The sequence below is a fragment of the Cucurbita moschata genome, unplaced genomic scaffold (genome assembly GCF_002738365.1).
Source record: "Cucurbita moschata cultivar Rifu unplaced genomic scaffold, Cmos_1.0 Cmo_Scf00006, whole genome shotgun sequence".
Taxonomy (NCBI): domain Eukaryota; kingdom Viridiplantae; phylum Streptophyta; class Magnoliopsida; order Cucurbitales; family Cucurbitaceae; genus Cucurbita; species Cucurbita moschata.
Window position 1 is genome coordinate 2,088,393 of NW_019268522.1, and position 12,795 is coordinate 2,101,187.

The 12,795-nt window shown below is 36.4% G+C and overlaps 1 protein-coding gene across 1 annotated transcript; it reads left to right on the plus strand.

The window, feature by feature from the left end:
- The first annotated feature begins 105 nt into the window (after nt 1-105).
- On the plus strand, nt 106-2,160 carry LOC111444389. Its single transcript, XM_023082478.1, has 2 exons — nt 106-396; nt 1,215-2,160. Exons 1-2 carry the CDS (start codon nt 297-299, stop codon nt 1,940-1,942), a joined length of 828 nt encoding a protein of 275 aa, XP_022938246.1. The 5' UTR covers nt 106-296; the 3' UTR covers nt 1,943-2,160.
- The last annotated feature ends 10,635 nt before the right edge of the window (nt 2,161-12,795 follow it).

The following is a 12,795-nucleotide window of genomic DNA, read 5'->3' on the forward strand; positions in this document are numbered from 1 at the left end:
AGTATTTATAGTGATTTAAAATAATAATTAAAAAAAAAAACAAAATTTCCAACAAATTAATTAAAACAAAATCCAACGGGCAACGGGTCAAAGAAGCAAATCACACTTGGCTTTAATCCGAGTCTTTAACACTTCCATCTTCGGAAGCTTCTTTCATTTCTTATGTCTCTTCCATATGTTTGAGATTTCCTTGCCAAATTCGCATCAAATTACCATTTTCTTTCCGAGATTCGACTTGGCTCGAGAGAATTCCTGTAATTAGTGCCTTATTCAACTCGTGAGCTTCAGGAATTTCCATGGATTTCGATTTTGATTTTGATTTTGATTTCGATTTCGGGAAGAAGCGCCTCCAAGTTCTGGTGTTCATCATCGGCATCATCTCCCTCAGTTTCACAGGTACGTTTGATTTGGATTGCATTTCTGATATAAATCTGTTGAAACGTAGTTGAATCAAGGGTTCAAGATGCGAGTATCATAATTATTTCGCTGTTCGGAATTTGATTTTGTTTGTTTTCCGAGAAAGTAGAGAATGACGAAGGAAGAAAGAACAGAAAATCATCGTGTTTCTGTGATGGAGTTTAGTTTATTGCAAGATCTCGAAGAAATGAAGCTGGCTGTTATCTCGTTTATGGTTTCTGGTTTATGCATCGAATTAAAATCTGTGAAGTTTTGTGTTGATTTTGCTTGAATTTATCATAGATTTGATTTGGTCAAATCATATATTACATCTAGAACAAGTTTTGGATTGATGTTCCTTTTCATTTCTATGTGTACAAACATCCCAAGATGTGTAGAAAGGGAAAAAAATTTATATTCAGTTTAGAATCTGTTTGGAAAATTTTCTATAAAAGAACTTATAACTCAGAACCACTCTCAAATTTAGAAGTTCAAGGAGAAATTAGAGGGAAAAAATTTAAATCTCAATCTTGTGATACAGATTTCTTTGCCTATTGACAATGATCATTGAATTCCCAAAGTGTTCAACGCATTCTAATGTTGATCTTGAAGAGGAATTTGGTATTATGTTGAGAATCAAACGTTAAGTATTCAAATGATTGAAGGTTTTTATGTCTTGAATCTTACAGGGTGCTTATATTCTGGAGTTATTAGGCTTTGTTTGGTATATCATATCATTACATATACGTTTGATCCTTAGTTTTTGACATTGTTGTACTTAGAGTTGCTTATGTTCGTGTTGTAAAAAAATATTATAGCGGAGAAATGTCGACATCTGGTCGGGGAGGAAGCGTCGTCCCAGAGTGGAAAGTTCACATTCTTGAATTGTCTTGACATGGGTTCTGGATCTGTTGCTTGTGGTGTGAAGGAGGGGGTGAAGCTCTACTTCTACAACGTCCAATCGGCCCATGTCGAGAGGGCACGACTCAAAGCTGTCGAGATGACATTGGCCGATGCAGTAGCGCAGGGAATGTCTGCAAAAGAAGCAGCAAAACACGCACAAAAAGAGGGAGTCAAGGCAGCAAAGCTGGCAAAGAGACAAGCGAAACGCATCATCGGGCCGATCATCTCTTCTGGATGGGATTTTTTCGAAGCGTTATACTATGGTGGTTCAGTCACAGAAGGCTTCCTCAGGGGCTCTGGGACACTTTTCGGTGCCTATGGGGGCGGTTTCATTGGCGAGCAAAGGCTCGGGAGGTTCGGGTACCTCGTAGGAAGTCATTTAGGTAGTTGGGTTGGAGGTAGAATAGGACTCATGGTATATGATGTTGTCAATGGACTGCATTTCCTGCTCAATTTTGTTGAAGGTGAAGAAGAAAGTGTAGTCCATGAAAAGGCAGCTTATGTCGAAAACGAAGCTTCGGACGACTCCCTTGTTAACGAAGCTCCTATTTCCACGAACTCCGAAGGTTCTGAAGAATCATACAACTATGAATCTTCGCCGTCTGCTGGTTCGGTAGATTATGAAAACTCCGAGTCTAGGTGACGTAATTTTCTTGATGGTTGGTTGAATTAGAATCAAGAATGTGAGAAAAATAGGGTTCGCTTGCTTTACAAACACATTTTTAGATGTTCTTTCATGCTCATGAACGTAGAAAACTGTTATTTCAAGACTCCAATTTCAGAAGGTTTTCTTCATGTGACTGTGGGATGTAACTTAGAAAACCTCATGGAATTGGAAATTTATAGAAAACTTGATACTCATTTTGGGGTGTTTGTTTATTTTCAATCCAATTCATACTGGTTTGATTCGAACGGAAGTTGAATGAACTGATCCATTGTTATACGACAGGTTCAAATAGTGAATTTTAGCCTATTTGAATCCGTTGTACTTCCTTTGACGACTCTTAAGATATAGTAGTGGAAACTTTGTTGCGATGGACAGTAGAGAGTGAAAACACCAACACAATGGAGAACGACCACATGAATCATAACCCACAATGAGAAAGTCAGACGACCGAGAAAGAAATAGTTCACGTTTTTCCAAGTGGTTGATCTTAAATTTATAAGCTCAATGATCAAATAAACATTTTAAAGTTCAAGGGCTGAAGTTATAATTTAACTCGTGTGAATTCGAAGTATTTTCTTGTCGAATAAGATTAACTTATGTGTTTATGAGCGTCTACCATTATATAACTCGTGTGAATTCGAAGTATTTTCTTGTCGAATAAGATTAACTTATGTGTTTATGAGCGTCTACATTATATATCAGATTTTTAAAATTAAAAAAAAATATATTTTTTTTCATTTTCACTTATTGTTTAATTTAGACACATAGAAGAATTAAAAAAAAAATGGAATTATATATATATATATATATATATATATATATATTTAAAATTGTATTTAATATATATAATTTTTTTATTAATATATATTTAACAAAAAATATATATTAATGTTACATTATAATTTTTTAATTTTTTTTTATTAATGTTACATTATAATGTTGATTAATATATATTTTAAAAAAAAACTTTAGTTTTCTCGTAATTTTAGTATATAAATTAAACAAAAATTGGAAATGTTGGGTAGATAGGGGCAGTGTACCAGTAAGGACGCTGGTCCCGAAGGAGATGGATTTGGTGGCGGTCCCACATCTATCGAAGAAAGGAACAAGTGCTAGCGAAAACGTTGGGCTCTAAAGGAGGTGGATTGTGATGTCTCACATTGGTTGGAGATGATAACAAAACACCCTTGATAAGGGTGTGGAAACCTTGCTAGCAGACTCATTTTAAAATCTGGAGGGGAACCCAAAAAAGAAGAGCGGACAATATTACTAGATGTGGGCCGTCTAAAAATATATATATATATATAGTTTTGTCATAATTTTAATATATAATTTAAACACAAAATTTGAAATATTGTTTTTGAATTAAAAAAAAAATCATTTTTTTTTAATTGTATTTTAACTTGAAAAAACGAATAAAAAAAAACTAATTTTCTTTTTTTTTTAAATTGTATTGTAATTTGAAAAAACAAATAAAAAAAAAAAAAGGAAGAAAAAGACACAAAATTGAATTTAAATAAAAGAAACGCGCGATGAGCACGCGCCAAGACAAAGAGAGCTCAGCTGGCTAGACGATTGGCCAAGTGGCGAGCACGCGCCATCACGCCATTACAGTGAAACGCCAAATTCACAGCCGAGCCAATCCAATTCCCAATCCCCAATTCCCCAAAATCCAAATCCAAATCCAAACCCTTTTCCTCTCTCGCTCACTCCCCCACCCACCCACATCGCTAGCGGCTCTGCTCAAAGCCTCTTTTCTTTTCGTTGTTCAACTCAATCTCTCCCCCTCTCTCGCTCTCTCGGCTTTGATCCGGCTCAGATCTATCTTGCGCCGCTCCACTCTTCTCCTCCCTTCCCTCCATCTCTTCCAAATCCTTTGATCACACCGATTTTCAGCTTTCCGACGAACCCAAATCGTCTAACATGTCACTCAATCTTCCTGTTTTGTCTCCTCCAATCGTGGGGTTGAGCTTTTGTTCGAGTTGCTAAATGGGTTTCTGTTTCTTTGGCTGTCTTTTCGGAGGACCCTTTGTCGGGATCGCGTTTTTGACAATTGGGATCGCGGTGGAATAAGCGACACAAGTGTTTATGTTTCAGCTTTCAGTTCCATGTATTTCGGGTAAGTTGTCGATTTTCAGCTGCGGAGATGTTTTGTTTTTATGTTCTTTTTTGGTTTTTGCTGTTCTAGTTTCTAATAGTTAGAGAGTTGGCTAGAATAAGGACTTAAATCCTCTGTAAATACTTGGGATAAGGCTGTATGATGCATTTTCATCTATAAATTTTGTATTTCCTTGGTGTTTTTACTCCAATTTTGGTACTGGAGCACCCTTTTCTGAAGAGACCAATGACTTTGAGTGATGACACAGTTCAATTCGGTTTAGGATCTTTTAGTCTTTCCCCTGAATTCTTGACTCAATGCATGCTATTGGTGGAGGATTCTATGGAAGGAATGAAGGGCAGTTCGTTAACCATTGCACACCAAATGGAGCAACTCACATTCACCAAAACAATCAACAAGGCTTTTGGGAAGGAAATCACACCAGTCCACACTGTGAGGGACAGACACAATCTATGGCAAGAGGAGTCCAAGAACCGAAACTCCTTCATCACGAACGTGTAAGAATGGTTCCTGCTGAAAATGGAGCGTTGGGTTGTCAATTTGATACTTGGACTTCCCCTTTCCATAGTAGACATGTTTTAAAAACCTTGAGGGGAAGCTCGAAACGGAAAGCCCAAAGAGGACAATATCTGCTAGCGGTGGGCTTGGGCTATTACATCAAGTGTGGAAGAAGACTATTCACCCCAACAACCTGCTTTCGGTTTTCAACAACGTTGAAGGCTTGAAGGTCCGAATCTCAACCAGCCACAACTTGGAAAGCAAGATTTTCAAATGAAAAGAGATCTTCAAGCATTCAATGGAAGAGCTAACCAACCTTCTAACAGCTAGAAATACTAACAGAAAGTAGATTTAAAAAGTACTGAATGTTAAAGGCTAACCTTCTCAGCCAAAAAACTCAAATAGCCATATGAAGGCCAATCGATAATCTGAAATTACAGCAGAAGGCAATATATCTACTAGATTCATGCATTAGTGAAATCGGTGATTTCTTTATATAGTAAATGGGTTAATATTTGACTCTTCTTTTTTACCTCCCTTTCTTGATTTCATTTTTTGGTGTTAGAACAGGGACTGTTAGTGGGGAGGTGGGAAACCAAATGGACTGGAGTGTGAATAATGCATTTAAAACATTTAAAGGTAACATTATATGCTTATGTATGATGCATACGGTTCTTTTGTGTATTGCTTGGAAGAGTTGATATAGTTTGCTCAATGATCTTGTTTGTGTATTGCTTCTTTTGATGTTGGTTCCGTGCAACAAAGGTGTTCATTTTAATGAATTTAGCCTTTCTTTGTGTTGCTGCAAGTAGATTTGGAATCCAAGTCCGTGATGGATATGTCACTCATTCCAACCATTGACCCAATCGATATTGGTTTGGGCTCATCCGACAAGGGGAGCCCGAATCCTTCAGCAAAACCAAGAAAAAAGACCATGACATCGGTTTATCTCAAATTTTTCGAGACTGCTGCTGATGGGAAAAGCAGAAGATGCAAGTTTTGTGGACAGAGCTACTCCATTGCAACAGCTACTGGTAATTTTGATACTATTTCTTGGTTGATTATGTTTAACAGTCTGCAATTTAGTGAGGAGCAATAGAGCTTCTTATATTGGTATCGTTAATTTTTAGTGTAAAACATGATGCCGAGATGGACTTATTGTTTTCGTTTCCTTAACTGGTTGCGTCTGCTTAAGCGTTGAGCTTTGATGTATGTTTCTACAAGCGCCCGTATGTCGTTTCTTTGGTAACGAAATGTTCTTTTCATTGGAACAGGAAATTTGGGACGACACCTAAGTAATCGGCATCCAGGTTATGATAAGTCTGGTGATATTGTGAGTAATCCAGCACCACAGCCTATCACCATAATCAAGAAATCTCAACCTCAAGGGAAACAGCAACAGATTGATTATGATCATTTAAATTGGTTGATAATTAAGTGGCTTATCTTATCGTCTCTCCCTCCTTCGACCTTGGAAGAAAAATGGCTGATCAACTCGTATAAGTTTCTCAATCCATCTATTCAACTATGGCCTGCTGAAAAGTACAAGGCGGTTTTTCGGGAAGTTTTTAGAAGCATGCAAGAAGATGTAAGAGCCTCTTTGGAACACGTTTCATCTAAGATCTCAGTTACTCTCGATTTTTGGAATTCGTATGATCAAATTTCTTTTATGAGCATTACATGCCAGTGGATTGATGAAAACTGGTCCTTCCAAAAGGCGCTTCTCGATATCTCTCACATACCCTATCCCTGTGGAGGCGTTGAGATCTTTCACTCTCTTGTTAAAGTTCTTAAGAAGTTTAACATAGAAAATAGAATCCTTTCTTGTACTCATGATAGTAGCCAAGACGCCATGCATGCCTGTCATGCTTTGAAAGAGCATTTGGATGGTCAGAAAGTTGGGCCTTTCTTTTATATTCCTTGTGCTGCTCGTACTCTAAACGTGATCATAGACGATGGATTAAGAACTACGAAATCAATAATTGCAAAACTTCGGGAGTTCGTACTAGAATTGAATGCCTGCTTGGATATCTCTGAGGATTTTGTTCAGTTTACTACAGTTTATCAAGAAGGTAACTGGAAATTTCCACTTGATGCTTCAGCAAGATGGAGTGGAAATTATCAGATGCTCAATCTAGTTTGCAAGGTAATTACTTTTTCATCATGCAGAAATAATTTCCTTGAAGCGTAGTTTTTCCGTAACGTTTTTATGCTTTCATACATACGTAAATCTCTCGTAGATGGGAGCGAGACGAAGAACGCCCGTCTCCTCTCTCAGTAAATCCATTCTGAACAGAACTAAGAATCTGCGTTGTCTAGTTTCTAACCTGGATGAAATAACCATGATCAGCTTGTACGAAACTTTTCCTTCCACGTAACTTGAACGTGCATATCGCACACGTCTCTGCTATTTTGTAAGCTCGTTGAACGTTTTCCAACAAAAAATTGAACATTTGCCTTAGTGTCCAAATGAAATTAAGTGCTTGGATGTGCCTAGAATTTGTTGGTTTCTAATTTGTGGACTCGATCTGATATGATCTGATATGAACTGATATGAACTGATATGAACTGCCTTAGGCTCCCACAAAGGAATAATATGAGCTACTGATGTTTGCTTAATCATATGATATACTATTCGTTCAACTAAGTTTATGTGAAGTTTTTGTTCATTTGTAGGCAGGGAAATCCATGGAAGCTGTTATAAGGAAGTACGAGGAAACACTTGGCAGTAAGATGCTTTTGAACTCTACAGAGAAGAACGTAGTTAATATTGTTCATCAATATTTAGAACCCTTTTATAAAACCACAAACAACATATGCACAAATAAGGTTCCAACTGTCGGGCTGGTTCTGTTTTTCATGGATCACATCTCCGAGACGATCGCTGCCTGTCGAGATTCTCGACACAACCCCGACTGGCTAAAGAGTGCTGCAGAAGACATGGCTAAGAAAGCAAAACATTACAGTCATCTTGTTTGCAACAGTTACACATACATGACTGCAATTCTTGATCCTAGAATCAAAGGAGACTTGATTCCAGAGAGTCTTAACTCAGGGAATCATTTGGAGGAAGCTAGATCCCATTTCATGAGATATTATTCTTCCAACCATTTTCCATCAATACCCAGTAGCTATACTGCTCAAGAGATTGAAGATGGAGGAAGTGTCTCTTTCGCTGAGGAAATTGCTCGAAAGAAGCGAAGAGCGAGCATGAGCAACACGACGGATGAGCTAACGCAGTATTTATCGGAGCCTCCAGCTCCGATATCAACAGATGTCCTAGAGTGGTGGAAAGTTAACAGCACACGTTATCCACGGCTCTCTGTTATGGCTCGAGACTTCTTGGCCGTGCAGGCGACTTCATTGGCTCCTGAAGAACTGTTTTGTGGGAGAGGCGACGATATCGATAAACAAAGATATTGTATGCCTCATGATAGCACACCAGCTCTGTTTTGTATCAAATCATGGATTCAAAGTGGATTCAAGTTGAAATACAAGTCTAGTGAGATTGATTATGAGAGATTGATGGAACTGGCTTCGACATCAACCATTGATAGCGGTACTGGTGGTGGTTCAGACAAGAAATCAAAATGATTATTACAAAGCTATGTTGGAGCTTCTTGAGGTCAGTTCAAACTTAGAATCCTTGAAAGACTGACATTTTATGGCTTATTATACCCTTTGGATCATGTGTAGAATTAATACATCTTGTTGTATTGTATGCTTTTTTCTTGTTAATGTACAGCATATGTTGATGGCAATGCTAACTGACTGAATTAGTGTTCTTGTGATGCTTTATCATTATAGAAAAAGTTATTTGATCTTCATGAACGTGTCCTACCATGCATGTTTAATACTTTTGGTTTTACTGTGTTTAAGTTATCATCGAGATCGTGAATGTAAGTTTAGAATTAATAAGGGTTCGTAGAGTGAAGGGAGTGCACAACAGGGGTGCAACCTCTCACTTTTTTATTCGTTACGAGGGAGATCTTGAATGGAGTTCTTCACGTAGGTAGAAAGAAAGGAATAAAAAAGAGTTTCTGTACGGCCTCCTTGTTTTGGGACATTATGGCTTTGTGGTCGACCCGAGTAAGAAAGAAGGAACCCCAGTTCAAATAATCATTTATGTGGTACTTTCGGAGGAGTAGAGGAGTAGAACTGCCATTTAGCAGGTCAAAACAAAAGTTTGATTAGAGACATCGTGGTATATATAAGTAGACATAGCTACATCCATCTTTTTAGTGCATCATCAACGTGTAAAATATCATTAGGGCAGACAAAAACGTGGTGCGATTAGGGGCGGGGGAGGGGTGGTGCATCATCAAGATTTATAATAGCTGGTTGAAACAAAAGTTCGATTAGAGACGTCGTAGTGCATATATAGAAGTAGACATAGCTATATCATCTTTCAGTGCATCATCATGTATAACATCATCAGGGCAGATAAAAACAAGGTGCGATTGGGGGCGGGGGAGGGGGGTGGTGTATCATCAAGATCTATAATAATGTAACGGTCCAAGTCCACCGCTAGCGGATATTGTTCTCTTTGGGCTTCCCCTTAATGTTTTTAAAGCGCCTCTGTTAGGGAGAGGTTTTCACACCTTTATAAAAAATGTTTCGTTCTCCTCCTCAACCGATGTGGGATCTTACAATCCACCCCCTTCGGAGCCCAATGTCTTTGCTGGCACACCACGTTGTGTCCACCCCCTTTAGGGTCCAGTGTCCTGGTTGGCATATCACCTTGTGTCCACCCACCTTCGGGGCCAACCTTCTCGCTGGCACATGCCTCGTGTCTGGCTCTAACACCATTTGTAGCAGCCCAAACCCACCTTTAGTAGATATTGCCCTCTTTATGCCTTCTCTTTCAGGCTTCCCCGCAAGATTTTCAAAATGCATTTGTTAGGGAGAGGTTTCCACACCCTTATAAAAAAATGTTTTGTTCTCCTCCCCAACCGATGTGAGATTTCACAATCTACCCCCATTCGGAGCCCAATGTCCTTGCTGGCACACTACCTTGTGTCCACCCCCTTCGGCGTCCAGTGTCCTTGTTGGCATATCGCCTTGTGTCCATTCCCCTTTGGGGCCCAGCTTTCTCGCTAGCACATCGCCCCATGTCTGGCTCTAATACCATTTGTAATGGTTTAAGCCCACCTCTAGCCGATATTGTCTTCTTTGGCTTCTCCTAAAGGTTTTAGAAACGAAAACACATCTGATAGGAAGAAGTTTTTACACCCTTATAAAGAATATTTCGTTGTTCTCCTTCCCAATCAACGTGGGATCTCACAAATAACTTGCCAAAACAAAAGTTTGATTAAAGACATCTTAATCATATAAGGAAGTAGACATAACCATATCATCTTTCAGTACATCAACATATCGAACATAACAAGTCGAAACAAACGTTCAATTCGATGCATCATGATACATACAAGTAGACATAGCTCAGTGCATCATGAATCTCTAGAACATAGCGGGTTAAAACAAAATACGATATGATTACTTTGTGGGGTCGGTTTTGGTTCCGATATTCTACTTTGAGGCCAGGTTCTTGGTGGGTTTGGGAAGAAGCAAGACATGCAAACATGTGTGGTGAGCACATGGTGGCATGCAATGCCCACACTTAGATTTATAAATCACTCCCACTTTGGGTTTGAAAGGCTAATGGGCGTTCAAAAGGCCAAACTTTTGAGATACAAATAACAACGATCAAAAGAAAGGCAATGGAACCCTTACTTTTGCTCCACCATCAAAGTGTTTAAGCCATCATTGAATCACAATCCATTATTTTTTTTAAAAAATGGTTTCAATTATTGTCTTTTTATGGGATTTGATTCATATTCTTAATTTTTTTTATTTTTTTTTTGGAAATATTTTATCTTTAAACTTTTAAAAATGTTTATTAAGTTTTCGACAAATTCAAAATTTTTATTAGATAAAATTTTAATTTTACGTGAGATTCTACATCAGTTGGAGAGGAGAACGAAACATTCCTTATAAGGGTGTGGAAACCTGTTCTTAGTAGACCTGTTTTTAAAATTTATTTTACGTGAGATTCCACGTCAGTTGGAGAAGAGAACAGAACATTCTTTATAAGAGTGTGGAAACCTGTTCTTAGTAGACCTGTTTTTAAAATTTATTTTACGTGAGATTCCACGTCAACTGGAGAGAAGAATGGAACATTCTTTATAAGGATGTGGAAACGTGTTCTTAGTAGACCTGTTTTTAAAGTTTATTTTACGTGAGATTCCACATCAGTTGGAGATGAGAACTTAACATTCTTTATAAGGGTGTGGAAACCTGTTCTACGTGAGATTCCACGTCAATTGAAGAGGAGAACGGAACATTCTTTATAAGGATGTGGAAATCTGTTCTTGGTAGACCTGTTTCTAAAATTTTTAGTAGAACTGTTTTTAAAATTTTAACGGGAAATGCATAAGAAAAACTAAAAAATGACAATATCTGTTACTGGTGGACTAATTTGTAAATCGGTAAATTCTAGAAAAATTGAAGTTTATGGACTAATTTGTAATTTTGAAAGTTTAGAGACTAAATAGACACCGAACTTACTCTCCGATTTTATATACAAAATTTAAATTTTATTTAATGGAACTTTAAATTTTTAATTTTGTGTTTAATAAATTCATAAATAAAAAAAAAAATTGAAGTTGAAGGATTAATTTATAATTTTAAAAATTTAGAGATTAAATAGACCCGAGAGAAAATTAGAAAAATATAAATATAGAATAAGAATAATATCTCTCCTAACAAATTACTTAAAATTACAGATTATGAATCACTTTAATTAATTTTGGACATCAAATATGAACATTTTAAATAGGAGGGCAATTTCGTAATTTCAACTTTCTCTCGAGAATTTTCCCGTGAATTTTCCTTTAGTATTAATTAATTTAATTACGATAAATTTTTAAAAACAATTTCTAGTCTTTTGTAATCGGCTAATTCAAACGCTTTAAGTATCTCTCGGGTTGAGTTAGAGGGATAATCGTTGTAAACCACTCTCGATAATGAAAAAGACAAATCTGTATTATTTATGAATGAATTAATTAAAATTTATATCGATATTGGAGGATTAATAATTATTTAATTAAGATTAATATTTTTGAGCCAATGAATTGAAAAATACACCTAATCATAATCAAATCTAAATTAGGAATGTCGACATAACACACTATATATAAATAACACATGCAAGCTCTACCATTTTAGGAAATCTAATTATAATATATAAGGGCAATTTCGTCTTTTCATAAATATTTTAATTCGAACTCTTTTTATATTATCCAAGTTAATTTAATTCACATGATTTAAAATATATATTTTAAATTTCTAAGTTAAAATAATTATATAGAAAGTTAAAATAAATTCTCCATTTTGCCCTTTTTTTTTTTTTTAATAATAATGATGATCTTTTTCCAAAAAATTAAAAAATAAAAGGTTAAATAAAAAAATTTGATAATATAATTTATTAATTTAAAATTTTGAAATTTAGATGTATTCTCAAATAAATGACAAAAACCCAAACAATAAATAATTAAATAAATAAAATAATTAAAAGAAAATAAAAATTCCATCAACTAATATATATATACATATTTTTTTGGAAAATATCTAATATTGAGAGAAACTTACTAAATATTAGCGTGTGGAAAATAAACAGTTTTATGGTTCAGTCCGGTTGAGTTAATTAGGGTTTACAACTCGAGAAATGTCTTAACCCGACCCGACTCGACCCAACTTATATACCTAAATCTAATACCGAAAAATAAATAGTTTTATGGTTGAGTCCGATTGAGTTAATTAGGGTTTACAACTCGAGAAATGTCTTAACCCGACCCGACTCGACCCAACTTATAAACCTAAATCTTATACCGAAAAATAAATAGTTTTATGGTTGAATTGAGTTGAGTTAATTAGGGTTTACAATTCGAGAAATGTCTTAATCTAACCCGACTCGACCCAACTTACGAACCCAAATCTTATACCGAAAAATAAACTGTTTTATGGTTGAATCGGGTTGAGTTAATTAGGGTTTGCAACTCAAGAAATGTCATAACCAGACCCGACTCAACCCAACTTATGAACCCAACACTTATACCGAAAAATAAACAGTTTTATGGTTGAATCGAGTTGAGTTAATTAGGGTTTACAACTCGAAAAATGTTTTAACCCGACCCAACTTACAAACCCAAAT

Coding starts and splice junctions, on each gene's coding strand:
- LOC111444389 (XM_023082478.1), top strand. CDS start 297: ATGGATTTCGATTTTGATTTTGATTTTGATTTCGATTTCGGGAAGAAG. Junction 397..1,214: donor CATCTCCCTCAGTTTCACAG/GTACGTTTGATT, acceptor AAAATATTATAG/CGGAGAAATGTCGACATCTG.